This window comes from Brassica napus, unplaced genomic scaffold (genome assembly GCF_020379485.1).
Source record: "Brassica napus cultivar Da-Ae unplaced genomic scaffold, Da-Ae ScsIHWf_2467;HRSCAF=3185, whole genome shotgun sequence".
NCBI classification, from domain to species: Eukaryota; Viridiplantae; Streptophyta; class Magnoliopsida; order Brassicales; family Brassicaceae; genus Brassica; species Brassica napus.
This window is the reverse complement of record NW_026015795.1, coordinates 9,932-29,809: the sequence shown is the minus strand read 5'-3', so window position 1 is coordinate 29,809 and position 19,878 is coordinate 9,932. Positions and strand designations below refer to the sequence as shown.

General features: G+C 36.2%; 1 protein-coding gene across 1 annotated transcript; it reads left to right on the top strand.

The window, feature by feature from the left end:
- Window positions 1-5,398: 5,398 nt before the first annotated feature.
- On the top strand, window positions 5,399-6,282 carry LOC106370366 (thymocyte nuclear protein 1). Its single transcript, XM_013810386.3, has one exon. The coding sequence runs from the start codon at window positions 5,675-5,677 to the stop codon at window positions 6,134-6,136; it is 462 nt and encodes a 153-aa protein (XP_013665840.1). The 5' UTR covers window positions 5,399-5,674; the 3' UTR covers window positions 6,137-6,282.
- Window positions 6,283-19,878: the final 13,596 nt, after the last annotated feature.

Below are 19,878 nucleotides of genomic sequence, written 5' to 3'. Positions count from 1 at the left end.
GACCACATCGCAATAAACAAATTTCATTTCCAGAAGATCTATGGTTTACACTTAAATGAAGCCGCCGTAGGATAGAAAGAGAGTACATTTCTTCTAAGACACTTGCATAAGAAAAGTTTGGAGAAGGAGCATTTTGGCTACCATTAGGAGAGCTTAGGATTGGAGAGATAGATCTGAGACTGCAAAACAGAGAAGATCTTGAACTCCTTTATTTCTATTACTCTATCTTTTGTGTTCTTGTTTCATTTGAGTTTATTTCACACCATCATGACTTTGTCTCTCATGAATATATTTGAGTAAACCAATTGTTAGATTTAGGTTTCTCACCATGGTTGAAATTATGTATTGCTAATATGACTATTAAAAAGGTGTTTTGATTGTTTTTTCATTGCTTATGAACTTAATGCTAAAATTGAGATTGATCACCTTCATTTTAGATCTTAGGATTAATTGAGTACAACTAACCGTTTAACCTCAATACCTGAACCCATTTGCGTGATCTAACTAACTCAGGCGCAACGACAGTTGGTCTGAGAAGGTTAGAGAACAAGTTAAACCCGTTCGTAAGGCTCGCTAGAATAACCATCGATCGACGCAACTATCGTTCTATCGGTCGATCGTTACAAAGGTGTATCGGTCGATGTACATAAAGTCACATCGATCGACACTCTCTCGAGATCAAAATACGACAGTTGAGATCCGAGATCTAGCGAAGATAACCTATCCGGTTAAATCAATGTTTAGTTCAAGAACCATTAAACCCTTTAGTCTAAACTAAGTGCATACATTTTACACCTGAGAATTGCCTGAATCTAGCTGCTTTTCCAATCTTGAAACCACTTCAATTCAATCTATTGAATCACTATTGTTTTCGATTTATCAGTTACTGCTTTTAAAACTATTAAAACCTTTTAGTCTATCTTCATTTCTAATTATTTAAGTCTGTTGAGTAATCCTAGAGTCTCTGTGGATTCGATCCCTAAGTACTACATCTGAACCTCTTTTGATGAGAGTAACACTCTTTAGGGTAATTTGAGTGATATCAATCTTGTGCTAGATCATCTCTTTAGCAACACAATGGGACAGGCGTCTGTATTTTAACTCAAATAAGGATGCATAGGAGCTTTGTATCCCGAGAGGTACCTGTCATGTTACACCAAGGATATTCTATATATGATTCTTCTCAGCTTGCACTTCCTCTCTCTTTCTTCAGTGAAATCAAAGAGCCAAGGCCATGTGAATCCTCTGGTTGTTCCTTAAGATGGATTATTATGATAATAACTGGTGGGTCCTCTATCTTCTGCCTCTTTAATCTTGCTGAGACCAATCCTACGAAAGAAGAGACAATGATATAGATAAGTGCATAAGATCAAAGTTTAATCTAGATATATAGTCAATCCACAAGAAACAAACTTCAGCCATTAACAATCAAAAAACATTCGATGTGAAGATAGAAAGCAGACATAAAATAAGAATCTTTCTAACCATCCTTGACACTCTTCTACAAAGCTCAACTGATTCGAGCTTTGCAGCACTATTTGCCACACATCCATCAGTGATTATATATAGATACACCATTGGTGTGCCTCCAATCATCTATGATCAAAATCAAAACTACAGAACTTTAACAATCTATTTGTTAATCAGAGAAGGACTAATATTTCTATAAGAAAAATTGTGTTTTTGAGCAATAAAGTCAAATCCTTTGGATTAAGAAAACTACAATTGGATTCAGTAAAATCAAAATAGCAAAAAGATGTGAAATCAAATGAACAAACCAAATCTAATTAGGTTATGGGGAAGAGAAAGTTTATTCAGCATAGAGAGATGTTGATCCTCGAGTCCAAGCCCGAACTGACCGTATTGCGAGAGTAGAGATGGGAGCTGCCTAGCTCTAGAATATTATCAAAAACATCGATCTCTATCAATTTTGCTCTTCATTTTTATTAAACAGAGATTCTGGTTCGGGCTCGTAAAATACAAGTATTAATTAGATGAGAAAAGCCAAGAAGCATGTTTAGATTAATGATTAGGTCAAACATATGCTAAAGGACAAAATTGCCATTAATGAGCTCAATGGCATGATATTGTATTTTTTTAGGAAAAATCAGGGTTATTTTATATTTATACTCCCCCTTCTAATAGTTTAGATATATATTAATCTGAATATCTATTGAATATGATTTTATTCATATGATTTTTTGATCATTTGTATTTTATTATAACAAGAAACTAGATTTTAACCCGCACACCCATGCGGGCAACATTTCATTTATAAATATAACATTTTATATTAATTTGTATATAATAATTTATGATAATATGTTGCTGCCATTTTAAAAATAACTAAATAGATGATATATAGTTCTAAATATTAAAATTTAACATATGTTAACAATTTCATTTTTGTGAAAATTATTACATAATTTATGAATATTAATCATTTTAAAAGGTGAATGATATTTTAATCACTTTAAACGGTGAATGATATTTTATTTATTAATATTAATGAAAGTATTTTTTTCAAAATATAATGGTTTACCAATTCAACATAATTTTAATATGTTTGCAAAAAAACATAATTTTAATATGTAATTCATTAATTACTTCTATTTTAATATAATGTAGAATATACTTACAAAATTTATAAAATTAGCAAAAAAATTCATTATTTGTTTATAATAAAAATTTAATTAAAATTAATTTATAATAATATTATACTATTAATTGCGAAATTAATCAGTGCATTAATGAAAAGAATATTTAAATTTTTAAAAAGATTTTGTTAGATTTTTTTTCAACAGTTATATTTGTAAATAGTCATTAAAATAATGTTTATAAATTTTACATTCATTTACTGCAATCAGAGACATTATCCAAGACAGGTTAGTCAAACAATTTCCCAGGAACAAACTAGAGAATGATGAGAATGAAGACACAGACGATCAAAAGACATAGATCAAAGACACAGACGATCAAAAGACAGATCATTTTACTCATGAACACGTTTACAAAACTCCTATAGTCTCTCACTCTATCTCTCTTTATCTCAGTAAAATGCATTTACTTAACATATAATATCAAATGTTTTGAGAACAAAAGGGGAGGTAACCCACTATTCAGCGCTAATCATATGACGCAGTTGAATCAAGTGGGGATGAGCTAGACGCCATGGCCGAGCCATTGCTAAGGGTTAACAAGAAGGTTGCCAAGAAGGTTGGTCAGGTCAATTATCATGATCAAGCCAAGGTTCATGAGCTTCAAGTCATGTTTGCAGGGGAAGCAACACATAGAACCCATTACTCTACAATTCATCCTTACTTTAGTGGTTTCAGGCCAAGCATATTAATTATGATTTTCGAGTGACCGTTTTAAGATATGTTTTTTGGTCAATGTGTTTAGAGAAGCTTAATTAGTTTTGTTAGGTTTAAGAAAAGAATATAAAGATATTTAATTGAATTTGCATTTCTCTTTGGTCTTCGCTACAAGAGAGAATGAACTCTACTATATGTAAGATCTTTATAAGGAGTAAGAAACATAGGACAAAAAAGTTAGTTAATATACACAAAAATATAGGTTTATGTTAATATACACAAAAATAAAAAGCATAAAAATTGACTATCGAATTAATTCTCACATGATCGTAGAGATATGTAACATTACCACCGGTTTAACTGGTTTTTCCGCTACCACCTGCAAACGCACATTTTACGGTTATTGGTGGTTGTTAATATCGGACAATAATCACAAAATGTTATAAATCGCTTTAAATCGCTTCAAGCCTTTTAAAATCAAAGATGGTTTCTATTACGGAGAATGCAATGAATAAAAAAATATAAAAAGTTTTTAAAAATTTTCAAAACTGAAATACTTTAAACAATATATATATATATTATATTTTAATTCACTAAAAGAATCATAAATTATATTATAAAAACTTTAACCAATTTTCACTATAATTTTAAACATTAGTATATATATAAGGATTTGTACATATATAAACAAGACAAAATATTTTTTAAGAAGTTCCAATAAAAATCTTCAAAAGGTTTTTAGTGAAATTAAAATTTTTTGAAAACTAATAAAATAAAGTAAATAGATGTAATATTGTTATTAATTATATTATATTAATTATTATTATATTTTATCATAATATTATGTTTTTAATATTTTGTAATATTTTAATGTATTAATATTGGTCGTTTATTATTAAATCACAGCAGTGTCTCATAATTAACTTGGCATAACTATTTCGCAACAACACTAATTTTTAACTGATGTAGCAGTCTTACAAATTTCTTACTTAACGCTAAAAACCGTAACAATCCATATCTGCAAACTTTAACAACCGCATCCGCAACCGCTGCATTTTAACCAGTCATATCCCTAAAACATGTAGAGGGGATACTAAATGTTTCTATGCTACTTCGTTTATGTTAATATACTACAAAACAATTAAGTCACAGCACATCAAGAGTGTAAACATTATATCCAAATGCAAACCAACTATTAAAACATTGCTTACCCAAAGAAAATATATCTCAAACAATATATATGGTTGTAAATTTAAGGGAGGGAGAATCCATTAAATTACTTAGAGACTAATTGGAAACAAACATTATAAATAGTTTTAAGTGAAATGAAACATGTCTACAATTCAACCAATTAAATACCATAACTAAAATTTAATTAATTTTTCATTCTGCTCTTCACCTTATATATAGTTTCCTATAACAAAAAAAAATTGGATACTACAAATTTTGAATTGCCTAAGACAAAAAAATGAATGATTTAAAATTATTTATATTTTTCTATAGCTACTTATGTTTTTATAATAGATTCTAAAATTTATATTATAAAAACATATTAAATATTCTAAAATTAGAAAACATACATATTAAATATTAAATATATTTAAACAGACATAAATTTAAACAGAACATATTAAATATTATGATTAATATAAATTAAAACAAAACATATTAAATATATAATTAAAAGTAAAATTTAAACAGAAAACCCGGGCGTAGCCCGGACCGACCCTAGCTATTCCCTTATTGTCGATCGATTTTTTAGCGTAACTAGAATTGGTTTTTAACAACTAAAGTGGGTTTTTCATTTACATTGGATCAAACATTATAAACCCATTTTTATTTGCATCATAAATTATTATTTGTAATAATAACATTTTATAAATCATTATATATAAAATCAAATGATGAAAATTTCATGGAAAACTATTTTTACAAATATTTAATTACTTTTTAATTGCTAAACAAATTTGTAACTATGCTTTATTAATTTTTTTAAAAAATAACAAATTTATAACTGTTTAGAAAAAAATCAAAATTAATGCGTGAAATGACTATGGTACAAGTGTATACTTTGGCAACCTCACAAATTTAATAGAATTATCAAAAGTTCTTGCTAAAGTTTTTTAAAAATATTATGTACAAATATGATTACAAAGAAAACCACAAATATGATTACAAAAAACACAAATATGAATATTTCATTTCTAACGAAAAAAATATAAACAAAAAATATACCTGGAGGACGAGTCAAAATGTAGTTTTATCTTTAAAATTGTTACAATGTACAGTTTCCCAATTTCACGCAAGAGGCCCCGGTAAGTCGACTGAGAAGAAAGCAAAGAAAACAAAAATATCTAAAGATGGGGAAAGCGAAGCGATACTGGCTTCTGAAAACAGAGCCAAGCGAGTGGTCATGGTCAGACCAAGACGCGAACGGCGGCATCAGCAAATGGGACGGGGTCAAGAACAAACAAGCCCAGAAGAATCTCAAGTCCATGGCTTCAGGCGACCTCTGTTTCTTCTACCATTCCGGTACGAAATCGAGATGCGTTGTGGGTGTGGTGGAGGTGGTTCGTGAATGGTACGCAGATGATGATGACGGAGAAGGAGTGGTTGACGTCAAAGCTGTTGGAGAGATGAGGAGATTTGTCGATTTGAAGGAGATGAAAGGAGACAAAGGGATTAAGGATTTTGTTTTGTTTAGACAGCCGCGGTTGTCTGTTGTTCCAGTGGAAGATGATGTTTGGAAAAAAATTTGTGAACTGGGAGATGGGTTTTGTGGAGATGGTAAGGAAGATCGTGAAAGTAGCGATGAGTCTTAAATTGGTAGTCTGTTTTTTTTTTTGGTATAATTACGGATGGTGTTATTGTTATGATGCATGATTAAGACTCTAGTGACGCCATTGATGTTCTTCTTTTGTTAACTTAACTATGATTTATGATTATTGATTGCGTTGTGGTGTGACTCCATTGATGTTTCTTCTTCTTTGCTTTGTGTACTCTATTACGCATTCTATCGAACATATGGCGTGCAAGTAACGAGGTGAAATCTATAGGGATCAGTCAAAAGAAAATTCAGAAATATCCAAAGTGTTGAGATAATGATTATTTATTTTGTATTCAAATTCAGAACCAAAAGACATGTCGATTTAAGAGTTTTATTAAAGTAAACCAAAGACAATTAGGATTAGAATTCCTAAACCATCTCGGTTTAGGCTTAGGGTTTTCTAGCTAGAGTAGTAGCCGCTTTCTTTCTTATTTATGTCATGTAACAAGCTAAGTTGGAGATTAACGATTAATCTAAGAACTTTGAGCTATTGCTTGTCTTGTGTCCTATTGCTTTCTCTGTTCAGCATCAAGAACATTGAACTCATCTAAGGAGTGGAATCTCCAACATGATCATCCTAGCAACCAGCAGGGCGCACCTGCGCTAGAGAGTAGCTATACATCCTGTAAGCATTCCATAGCTTCCAGGAGAAGTCCATCCGTCCAAAGAGTGTTAGTAACCTCGGAGGACAACTTCAATTCGCCCCATTTCAAGTGATCCAGGAACAACAGCCTATTCAAGGCCGTACCAGACCGAGATCAACATCTAGGAGATAGAAAAAGCAACTTGTGGACTCATAAAAAACCTTGATTGGAAAACCCAGTGGGACAAAACCAATCAAGGGAAAAAGAGTACACACAAGCTACTTGCCTAGAGGATGATCAGCTTGAAGATGGAATAGCTTGAATGGTGATGAGTGTGTCTTGATTGATCAAACTTCGATCAAGACCTTCTTCTTGCTTCCAAGCTATCTTAAGAAAACCTCCAATAGCTTCATTGAGTCTCTTGGTTCTGGAACGAGTCATAGGACCTTTAGGAATGATTAAGACATCCTCATCAGCCGGTTTGTCCATGATCTCCATGTCTTCATCAGCTAGCTGATCCATGATAACATAATTCCCTCCCTCTTGAAAAGGATTTGTCCTTAAATCTGGTTCATCTGTAATAAAAGGAACTAGATCAGTAACATTGAAGCTATTACTCACATCATACTTACCTTGCAAATCTAGCTTGTAGGCATTGTTGCTTAGCATTCTTATGATCTCAAATGGTCCATCAATATGCGACGTCAGCTTAGACTTTCTCTCATTTGGAAACCTTTCTTTTCTTAAGTGAACCCACACTATGTCTCCAACTGCAAAGACCATCTCACGCCTTCCTTTGTTTGCGTTCTTAAGATATAGCTTAGTCTTTTCCTCAATGTTGCACCTTGCTTGTTCATGAATCTGCTTCACCATCTCGGCCTTCTTATTTCCATCAAGACTAACTCTTTCACACTCAGGTAAAGGCATTAGATCCAAAGGTGAGATGAGATTGAACACATAAACAATTTCAATTGGAGAAAACTTAGAAGCTGAATGCATAGCATGATTTTATGTAAATTCACAATGAGACAAATAGTCTTCCCATGATTTCAAATTCTTTTTGATGAATGCACGCAAGAGAGTTCCTAGAGTTTTATTAACTACTTCAGTTGGTCCTTCAGTTTGAGGATGTCAAGTAGTAGAAAACAACAGTTTAGTTCCAATTTTAGACCATAGAGTTTTCCAAAAATAACTAAGAAACTTAGCATCTTTATCTGAAAATGTGCCATTTTTAGAGAATCTATCAACAACCACAAAGATTGAATCCTTTCCATTTCTAGTTCTAGGCAATCCCACTATGAATCCAATAGAAAGATCATTCCAAGGATGATAAGAAATGGGTAATGGAGTGTACAAACCGTGATATTGGACTTTGGACTTAGCTTGTTTTCAAACTACACACCTTCCACAGATTCTCTCAACATCTTTCTTCATGTGTGGCCAAAAGAAGTGATCCTGCAAAAATTTATGTGTCTTGGCAATTCCAAAATGTCCCATAAGACTTCCTCCATGGGATTCCCTGACAAATAAGTCTCTTAAAGAACAGTAAGGCACACACAAACAGTTATCATAGAACAAGAAACCATCATGTCTAAAGTAATGTCCAGCCGCAAACTTCTCACAAGATTCATATGCCTCTTTAAATTCAGGATCAGTTTCATATATACCTTTAAGTTGTTCAAATCCTAGCAACTTAGCATCAAGAGCGTACTTAGCATCAAGAGTGTTCAAGAGGATATACCTTCGGGATAGTGCATCAGCAACTATGTTTTATTTACCTTTTTTATACTTGATAACATAAGGGAATGTCTCAATAAATGTGACCCATCTCGTGTATCTCTTGCTGAGCTTACTCTGTCCTTTTAAGTACTTGAGAGACTCATGGTCTGTGTGTATGACAAACTAAGATAATGTTGCCAAGTCCTCAAACCTCTCAACAAAGCATATAGTTCCGTATCATAAGTTGCATAGTTGAGAGTAACTCCTTCAAGCTTCTCACTGAAGTATGCTATGGGCCTTCTATCTTGCATCAACACAGCACCAATACCAATTTCTGAGGCATTACATTCAATTTCAAATGTTTTAGAGAAATCAGGAAATATGAGAAGAGGAGAATGAGTGAGCTTCTCTTTAAGGGTTTGAAATGCGGTTTCTTGTGCTTCTCCCCATTTGAATCCCACATACTTCTTGATTAGTTCAGTCAGTGAAGCTGCTAGAGTACTGAAGTCCTTTAAAAGCGTGTATAAAAGCCAGCAAGTCCATGGGAGCTCCTCACTTCTCCCACTGTTGTTGGACTCGGCCATTCCTTGATAGCCTTGGTCTTTTCCTCATCAACCTTAACTCCATCTGCTCTTACAACAAAACCTAAAAAGACCAAGTTATCAGTAAAAAAGTGAATTTCTTCAAATTGGCAATGAGTTTTTCTTTTCTCAAGACATCAAGAACATACTTAAGATGATCTAGATGTTCCTCAAAACATTTTCTGTATACTAATGTCATGAAAGTAAACTACAACAAATATGCCAATGAATGATCTAAGAACATGATTCATCAGTCTCATGAATGTACTAGGTGCATTGGTTAATCCTAATGGCATAACTAACCATTCATATAATACATGTTTATTTTCAAATGCAGTTTTCCATTCATCTCATTCTTTCATCCTAATTTGATGATAGCCACTTTTAAAATTAATCTTAGAAAAGATGCAAGAACCATGCAATTCATCAAGCATATCATCTAATCTAGGTATAGGATGTCGATACTTCACCGTGATATTGTTGATTGGTCTACAATCAACACACATGCGCCAACTACCATCTTTCTTGGGTACATGTAGAACCGGAAAAGCAGAAGGGCTTAAGCTCTCTCGGATATAGCCTTTCTCCATCAGATCTTCTACTTGTCTTTGCAACTCCTTTGTTTCAACTGGATTAGTTCTGTAGGCTGGTCGGTTTGGTAGAGCTGATCCTGGTACAAAGTCTATCTGATGTTCAATCCCACGTAGAGGTGGTAGACCAATTGGACTCTCTTTTGGAAACACATCTTCATACTCCTGCAAAGGAGCAATGAGTTAACTCGGATACACCGGTGTAAGATCAGTCAAGGTTAGAAAGGATTCTTTAAAAACTAGTAAGAGAACATGTTGTTTAGAACAGAGGGTTCTCTTGATATCACCAGCTTTAGCATAGATGTTGTGTTGCTTGCTCTTATCTGGTCATAGATCAATTTCTTTCTTCTTTTGGAGTTTAACCAGATCTTGTTGAACTTCTTTAGGAGTGATAGGTATAAGGACGTTTTTCTTCCTTTAAACTCAAAAGAGTGTTTTTTGGTGTAGCCATCATGGATCACACGGCGATCTGATTGCCAAGGTCTTCCAAGAAGAATATAACCAGCTTCCATAGGCAGTACATCACACGAGACTTCATCTTTATACCTTCCAATAGCCAAAGGAACCAACACCTGAGTAGACACTTTCATCTCACCTTCTTCATTGAGCCATTGTAGTCGGTATGGCCTGGGATGCTTCTGAACTTTCAATCCAAGTTTCTTCACCATAGTCTCACTAGCAACGTTCACACAGCTTCCTCCATCAAAAATAAGACTACAAACCTTTCCTTGAACCAAACATCTCGTATAGAACAGGTTCTCTCTCTCTGCTCAAGCTCCTCGGTCTTATATTGCAAGTTTAGAGTCCTTTTAGCAACTAGTAACCTTCCATGAATCGTCTCTTCTTCATAATTTTCTTCAGAGTGGGTTTGATCTTCTTTTCATGCTTTCCATCTTCAGATTCAAACTCACCATTCTCAAGAGGAATCATGATTCTCTTGTTAGTGCACTCATTAGCATAGTGTCCTCTCCCTTGACCCTTGAAGCACTTCACATCTCTAGCCCTTGAACTAGTAGCTTCACCCTTGCCTTTATCTTTGATATAGACGGTGCTTGGATTAGCTTCTTTTTTCTGATATGGCTTGCTCTCCTTCTGATAGCGTGGTTTCTCATATTTAGAACTTGGATACTTGCTTGTTCCATAGCTAGAACGAGAGTGGCCTTTTCTTTTGAACTGTTGTTCCACCAGCATGGCTTTGTGCAACATCTCTTCTATCTCCACATAGTGTTGCATCTCCAATTTATCTTGTATCTCACGGTTTAACCCTCCAAGTAATCAAGACATAGTACCTTATCTGTCTACTGAGACACAAGCTCTCAACATAAGCATCTCCAGCTCTTGATAGTATTCCTCCGCGGTGTGTGATCCTTGTGTGAGTTTCATCAGCTGGTTGCGGAGATCACAATGATAGTGGCTCGGAACAAACCTCTTACGCATGATAGTCTTCATCTCAGTCCATGTATCAACATGGTCTTCTCCATTTTGCCTTCTGCTTGTGACTAGTTGATCCCACCAACTGATAGCATAGTCATAGAACTATGTTGCAGCTACTCGGATCTTCCTAGCTTGAGAGTACTTTTGGCAATCAAAGACAAGCTCTATCTTCTTTTTCCATTCTAGATAAGCATCTGGATCGGCCTTCCCATAAATATGTAGGACGTGGTGAAATATATATAGCTGATTGGCTGATTTTTTTTAAAGGACGTGGCATAGCTGAGCATTAAGGGTATTCCCTTTTTAGTATAGGAAGTACTCTGTAGAGTCTAATAGTTGGGAATATTTGATATACAAACAAAGATACCAAGTCAATAGATATAGTAAGCATGAAAGACATGCGTGTATCTTCGTATGAGAAAATCAACGGCTCAAAGGAAACACGAATCTGATGATATCGGGGTGTATAGTTGTATGATGGGTTCAATAATCCGAGCCTTTTCTTCCTTATCTGGAATTTCCCTATCAATTTCTCTGATTTGATGAGTAACAAATTGTTAATGAAGTTCTTAAACCTTTCGTATTAATTTCAACGAACTTTGTGTCATGAATTAACAAAGACAACAATCTAAAGATGACAATTTAATCATCACTAAGAAGGAAAAATTCAAAACCCATAGCATACCTTTGAGCCCAAGTTCATAAATTAAATCAATATTGAAATGTGTTAATACTTTAGGACTGACGAGAATTGAAATTTGGATGTAGGATCATTTGATATCACTTAAATTACCCTGAAGAATGATTTGTATTCTCTCAAATAAGAGGTTGAGTTGTAGCACTTAGGGATCAAATTCACAAGGAGCTAAGGGACACAAAATATCTAGTAGTTATGTGGTTAAGCTAGGTCGAATGGTTTAAATGTAAATAGCAGGGGTGAGCAAAGTAATTGCTTGGTTGATTGATCGAGGTTTTCAAACAGATAAGAAAGGCGTTAGACTTAGGGTTTCTATTCAGACAATCATGATTATAGAGATATAGAGACTAAGTGTATGTTGGATATTCTAGAACTAAAACTAAAAGAATAGTCGATCAACGTCCGTATTTTTAGACTATCTATTGCCGGATCTAAGACCTAGGTTGTCCCTTCTTGGTCTTGAGAAAGTGTCAATCAATACCAATTATGGATTGTCGAATCATGCACCTTTCATTCCGGTGATCGACGAACCTTCCAGGAAGCTTTACGTACGGGTTTGAATTGTTCACTAGGCTAAACTAAATCAGCTTCCGCTTGTTTCTAGCAATTCTAAAACAATGTAAACTAATTCAGACAAAAATCAAGCTTCTGCTTGCTCCCTAATATCTATATGCAAGGTCCTAGTTAGCTACTCTAGAACACATGCATTAAGAACAGTTTAATTGATTGATATCCTAACACTTAACAATTCTATATTTTGGGCTAATCCCTCATGAATATCTTAACCTAGATCTAACAAAGACAACTACTCAAGCATAGCGAAGCAATTCATAACAAAGAAATAAGAATACTGCACAAATAGAATAGAGTAGAAAAACTTGGAGTTCCAATCACAAATCTCTGAAGGAGTTCCTGGATCTTCTCTCCAAACCTAAAACTCTAAGTCTTTTGGTGTATGAAGTATGAAAGTGTAGAAAGCGTGTGTTTCCTGGAACAATGGCTGATCACATAAATATTAGGTTAAAACTCTTCAAGGGTAATCTGGTAATTCTTGTGGGACTTGGGCTTAAAGTCAGCTGGAACCAAATCTTGCCTTTGCGCGCTTCGCTGTCGATCGACAACACAGAGTATATGTTGATCGATTATCGTCTTAAATCATTTACCGCTAGGCTGTTCGATGGTCAGCTATGGGACTTTATCATTTGATCTACAAAATGCACCAAATCACCACTTTCCTCCAATTCACTCAAAAACCCGAAAAGATATTTAAAAGACTCCAAAAAACTACAATATATCTTAAAAAATCCATATACCATGGCTAAAAGTGGGTAAAATCCATGGTATATCAATACCCCTAGACTTACTCTTTTGCTTGTCCTCAAGTAAAACAACGAGCAGTCTCGTTGGAAGCGGTTTGAAAACAGCAGGGACTCACACAACTTAAGAATTCACTATCATCACCTCAGCAATATTGCAAACCACATCAAATCAATCACAACTTTTAGAAGTACTTTATATGCAATATCTTAGTTTAGCAACCAATTTCATCCATCCATCAACTTAACTAATCATGACTGACTAACCCCTTACTGACCTCATTTCATACATATAAATAGAAGGTGTAGGCTTTACTCATATCACTCAAATTACCCTAAGGAGTGATTTGTACTCTCTCAAATAAGAGGCCGAGTTGCAGTACTTAGGGATCGAATTCAAGGGGAGCTAAGGCACAAAAAAGATCTAGAAGTTATGTGGTTAACCTACGCAATCATGTTTAATTTAAATAGAAGTAGTGAACAAGTAATTGTTCGGTTGATTTATTGGGTGTTTTGAAGACAGATACGAAAGGCATTACACTTAGGGTTTTTATTCAGATAATCAGGATTACAGATATATAAATACTAATCATATAGTGGATATTCTAGAACTCAAACAGTAAGAATAGTCGATCAACTTTCGTATCTTTAGACTATCTATTGCCGGATCTAAGACCTCAGTTGTCGCATGTTGGTCTTGAGAACGTGTCGATCGATACCAATTAGGATTGTCAGCCGATACACCTTTCAGCCCGTCGATCGATGAAACAACTTAGTTGTCGATCGACGTACCTTCCAGGAAGCATTACGCACAGGTTTGAATCTGTTTACTAGGTTTAACTAAATCAACTTCCGCTTGTTTCTAGCAATCCTAGCACAATTTAAACTAATTCAGACAGAGAATCAAGCTTCCGCTTGCGCTCTAATATCTATAGGCAAGGTCCTAGTTAGCTACTCTAGAACACATGCATTAAAAACAGTTTAATTGATGGATATCCTAACACTTAGCAATTATATATTTTGGGCTAATTCCTCATGAATATCTGAATACTAAATCTAACAAAGAGAACTACTCATACATAGCTAAGGAACTCATGACAAAGGAATATGAAAATTACATAAATAAAGTAGACTAAGAAAACTTGGAGTTCCAATCACAAATTCCTGAAGGAGTTCTTGGATCTTCTCTCCAAACCTAAGACTCTAAGTATTTTTTTGTATGAAAAGTATGAAAATGTGTGTTGCCTAGAAGAATGGCAGAGCACATAAATATTAGGTTAAAACTCATCAGGGATAATCAGATAATTCTTGTGGGACTTGGGCTTAAATTCGGCTGGAACCAATTGTTGCCTTTGCGCGCTTCGCCATCGTTCAACAACACTGAGTGTATGTTGATCGATTATCATCTTCTATCATCGATCGCTAGGCTGTTCGATGGTCAACTACGGTCTTTATCATTTTATCTCCAACATGCACCAAAATCACCAATTTCCTCCAAATCACTCCAAAACCTGAAAACATACTAAAACGACTCCAAAACAACTATATGTATTTGAAAACACCTATATACCATAGCTAAAAATGGATAAAATCCATGGTATATCAACTCCCCCAGACTTACCCTTTTGCTTGTCCTCAAGCAAAACAACGAGCAGTCTCTCTTGAAACGGTTTCGAAACAGCAGGGACTCACGCAATTTAAGAACTTACTATCATCACCTCAACACCATTTCAAACCACATCAAATCAATCTTTACGTAAAAGTACGTTTTCTGCAATATCCTAGTTTAGTAACCAAATCCATTCATCAAGCAACTAAACTAATCATGTCTGACTAACCCCTCTACTTGCCTTATTTAATACATGTAAATAAAAGATGTAGGCTTTACCTTGGGAGTATCGATCACTGAACACATGGAATCAACTCAAACAATTATCTGGACCTACAGGTAACCCCTTTCTGATTCCCCTTCTCTCTTATCTCTTCTATGAATCCGTTTTTTTTTACTGGGCAAAGTTGTAGGCGAATAGTGGGGTCATCAATAATGTATCAAGCCCTCGCTTCCAAAAAATGTGTGATCATTCATTTAGAAGTAGAATAATGGGATCCCAGGAGACACTCCTACCCTCTACACCACAAGAAATCATCTCAATCTTTTGTAAATATATATTGATGCCAAAGACAAGTGGAAGGAAAACAAGAGACACTAAGTCTAATACCTTCCCGACTTGCAGGAGTATTTCGATCCAATGTATACCAAGATTGAAGACAAGCAAGCTAAGCTCAATTAGGTTGGAGGTCAGCTTGGTTCTTTCAAACATTCTAAGCAAGTGTGAATAATTGGCAGGATGATCAACTTTAGCATCTATCGTACAATATACAGTCAATAAATCTAAGAATGGGGCTAAAGAGTGGTTAGATAAGTAAGGAAAATTTAAAAGTTCATCGTCCCCTTCTTGAGTCAATAAAATTTTTTTGAAAACATTTATAAAACTCATAGGTAAATTAATATCAGTAAACCTCCCCCCAGACTTAAATTACACAGTCCCAGTGTATATCTAGTCAGAGTTCGGTGATAACATAACTCATAAGGAGAATATTTAACAAGGAAAACAATATATCTGATCACTGATGTCGATACGGATCTACACAAGGAAGTGTCTATCGATCGGTTTTGGTGTCGTGCTGTCGAACGATGTCGACATGATCTCATCGGTCGATGACAAGTAAACGTGTCCATGGGTCTCTTTTTGTTTTTTTTCTGGTTTTTGTATTTTTTTATAACCTGAAATAAAGTTAAAGACGAAAATGAATAACTGTAAATACTAAAACATAAAGAAAATACTTAATAGTGGGTTGCTTCCCACTCAACGCTTTGTTATAGTCATTTAGCTTGACTTTAGAGGTTGTTTTTTTGCTAGTAATGATCAAAGTGACCACTTGGTTGTATGCAAGTGTCCACCTCATATTTTCTCTTCTGAAACCAAATGCCCAAGAAACTTCTTATGGCCTCATTTCCTCTAGTCCACTGATTATTTAATCTTTCTCTAGCAACCTCACTTGCATTCATCCTATGCTGAAGATTTCCAATGTTGCGCTGTTGCATTCCAATTCTGGCATGTTGTTATTCTGAGATGTCTTTCAACTCCTAGTAGACATCTTCTTTCAACAAGTCTTGAGAGAAAGTGATATCATCAAGTTTATCATGTAAGACCTTCTCGGTTACCGGCTTGCTTCGCAATGATGTACGGTCGTGGTCGATCGATGGGCAAGTACGTCTGTCGATCGACGGTGACTGTTCTGCTTGAAAATCTAGTTGTCTGAATATTGTCCATCTCCTTCTGCAACGTGTTCATGTGTTTAGTCAATAAATCTATGTCATCACGGAGCGGGTAGTAGACACCATCAAGCCTATAGGTGAATGATTGTAGCCTATCTTCGAGTGATGCAACTCAAGCGTCGATCGATGTCCGAGTGCGGGCATCGATGGATGGCTGAATGTGATTGGCGGTCGATTTTGATGTTCCTTCGTCGACTGAATATTGTTTGTGAATCATGGCTATGTCTGGTTTCATCTCATCCATGCGTGTGGTCAACCAGCTTATACTGTTGTCGAATGGGAAGTAGATGTCATCGAGCCTCTTTGGTGATAGTCATCTGAATTCCGAATAGCTCTGTAAAGCTCTGCTACCAACTCATTAATCTTTGCTTTGCTGTAACTAGCTTCGTCTGGCATGGTCGGTATGGGTGTCTCTGCATACTCCCAGTGAGGTTTCCGTTTTCTGTTATGCTGAAGTGTTCTTCGTCTGAAGTTGAATTGATCGTCGATCGATGGTGCATCTGCGTTATCGATCGATGGTGGATCCTCTACTCTGTTCGTCATGCTGAATAAGTTTCTGGACCCCTTCATGGCAATGATTTCAGCAATGTCCTCCTTGGATATGTTGAGAATGCGTCCGTCCATGGCTCATGCTTGGCCTTCTGGATCCCTGAAAATATAAAATTCATCCGAAGTTAGATGACCATAATATGTATCATCTTTTACTTGTACCTCATGATTTGGTGTGTGATGAGCGTCGATCGATGGCTTGGCGTTGCTGTCGACAGATGTTACCTTTTCATCTGCAAGCGATGTATGGAGGACTCCTCTATCATCCATGGCAAGACCACTGCACTCAATATCCTCTCTCTGTGATAGTCCTCGTCATACTAATTAGATTGCATCTCAGGTAGTGCAGTGTCTATTGCAAAGCTCTCATGATGGCTCTCATCTGCCCAACTGCCAATAGAATAGTCACCTTGTTTCCTCATAGTGTCACCGTGATGGTAACCAATCGATGTCTTTGGCTGGGTACTAACTGCAAAGCACGGATAGCAATGTTTTTGCAAAACAAAAGTCTCATTCGCAGGACTGCTATCGACCGATTCTCTGGGATTGTATCGATCGATGCTTGAGTCTGGCTATCGATCGATGCTTGAGTCTGGCTATCGATTGATGCTGAATACTCTGTCTCGTGTTCACCTTCAAAATTGTAGTAGCATGCTGCTATGTGTGTTAACTCTAGTATTGGATGTATGTGGCTCGACAATACTGACTGGATCATAGTAGACATCAGGGTTTATCAGTGTTAGAAAAAAACTAATTAGTTTGCATGTTGCAAACAACTCCTACAGTAGCCATGAAAGCTCTCCCAAGTACTAGATAATGAATTTTGTTCTGTTTGTCCAGGACATGGAAGTCAACTGGGACTAGTGCATTACCAATCTGCAAATCAAGGTCTCTGATGATTCCTCCTGAGTTCGTCGTAGAATAGTCGACAAAAGTGATTGAATCCTCCGAAGGCTCTATCTTCAGACCCATATAGTCTGCCATTACCTTGGGTAGTATGCTGACTGATGAACCTGTGTCACACAGCGCACACGGAAACTCAATGCCCTTAAACAAACATGGCACTGCAAATTTCACAGGATAACTCTTCTTCTTAAGTGTAATCCTCTGCTTCATCTTCTCTCTGATCTGATTGAAGATCCTATGTATGTCCTGCTTAGTTTCCTTGGTCTCTCAGAATAACATCCACAACATGTGGGTAAAGTAAGCCTCCTCAAATGGCTTGTCCAAGGGTATCCTAAAAACTCTTTTAGTGAAGCTATCCATCTCCTTCTCATTAACTCCTCTCTTTAGATGCTTCAGAACCTTTTCCTTTCTTCTCTTCAAGGTTCTCCTCTTAGAAGTCTGATCAACTTGCATAGACTCTAGTGCATCATTAGAATGTTGACAGAAGTTCTCTGCAATGTTCTCTGAGGGTTGAGATGGGTGTCTGAGTGCATTCAGTCGTGCTACATCTATCTTTGGTGGTTGCACTCGGTAGGTCAGAGGTGGTCGTTGATCAATGCTGGATGGGTCGTGTTGATCACTGGTGCACTCTGTATGTCGATCTATAGCTTGCTCGTGGTGCCAATTGATATCCGACTTCTTGATGCATAAGGGTTTGGGTGGATGAGGGTGCTTAGCTATGAACTCCTCGTGAGTTAGAATACTTACTGTATCCATGATGGCATTCATGTGGTGCTTCAGTGATTCATCTCCTTTACTCTTGATGAAAGCCTCCTGCCTCTTAACAGTCTCTCCTGTATGAACCACATGTGTCTCCAACTTCCTCACATGGTTGTTCAAAGACTCAAACTTTGTGTTCATCTTTGTGTAGACAGCATCTATCTTTTCATTGAAGTTCGCCATCAACTTCTTCTGACCCTCAAGAACATGATCAAGAATGGATAGCATCATCTATGATGGAATTCACGTGGTGCGTCAGTGATTCATCTCCTTTACCCTTGATGAAGGCCTCCTGCCTCTTAATAGTCTCTCATGTCTGAACCACTTGTGTCTCAAACTTCCTCACATGGTTGTTCAACTACTCAAACTTTGAGTTCAGCTCTGTGTAGACAGCATCTATCTTTCCATTGAAGTTCACCATCAACTTCTGCTGACCCTCAAGAACTTGATCAAGAATGACCTCTATCTTGCTCTCTCGAGTCTGCAGTGGTGGATTCTGGTAGAAAGAATTTCCATAAGCCTTGTTACTGACGTTGTAATTGCTGCTGAAGGGTTTCTTGTATTGTGAACTCTAGTTGTATCCACTCTTCTGTCCATTGGCGAAAGAGTTTCTGAATCCACTTTGATTTCTAGACCTTTGATTTTGAAAGCCTGAACCACTGACGAAGTTCACATCCTCCTCTCCATCTATGTCGTTGTCGACATATGCAGCCTATACATCCTCTGAAAAGTTGACTTGATTCTTGAGGAGCTTGTGAACACTATCCAGTTTAACCTTAACATCGTCCAGCTGCTACTTTCACATGGTAGTGGCCATTTTTTTTCTCTCGAAATCAGTGTTCTTGGTGTTGTTTCTGGATGCCAAATTCTCAATTAGTCTCACATCCTCTTATGGATTCCTAGTGTTGATGTTTCTATCACTAGCTGAGTCTAGAGCCATCTGATCTGCCAGCGCGATGCCTCTGATGAAAGTACCAAGTGTTGGGATCAAAAACGATTATGTCGAAATCAACGTCTAAAAATTGCGCTTCTGGGCAAAAGCTTTCTCGACACATGTTGGGGTCGAAAACGGTTACGAGGAAGTTAACATCCAAATCTCCGCAAAATACAAGTATGAGTGTCTTTCCGCGACAAATTGTGCTTGGTCAAAAGAATGTCGTGGCATATGTTCTCGAGATAAAACCTTGTTCAAACCCCGTTTGGATTAAACACAAACTGTCCCAAGGAAATGGAAACGTATCTGAGCCAGCCACGGATAGGTT

What these genes read in the sequence shown, in the direction of transcription:
- LOC106370366 (XM_013810386.3), top strand. Translation starts at nt 5,675, where the DNA reads ATGGGGAAAGCGAAGCGATACTGGCTTCTGAAAACAGAGCCAAGCGAG.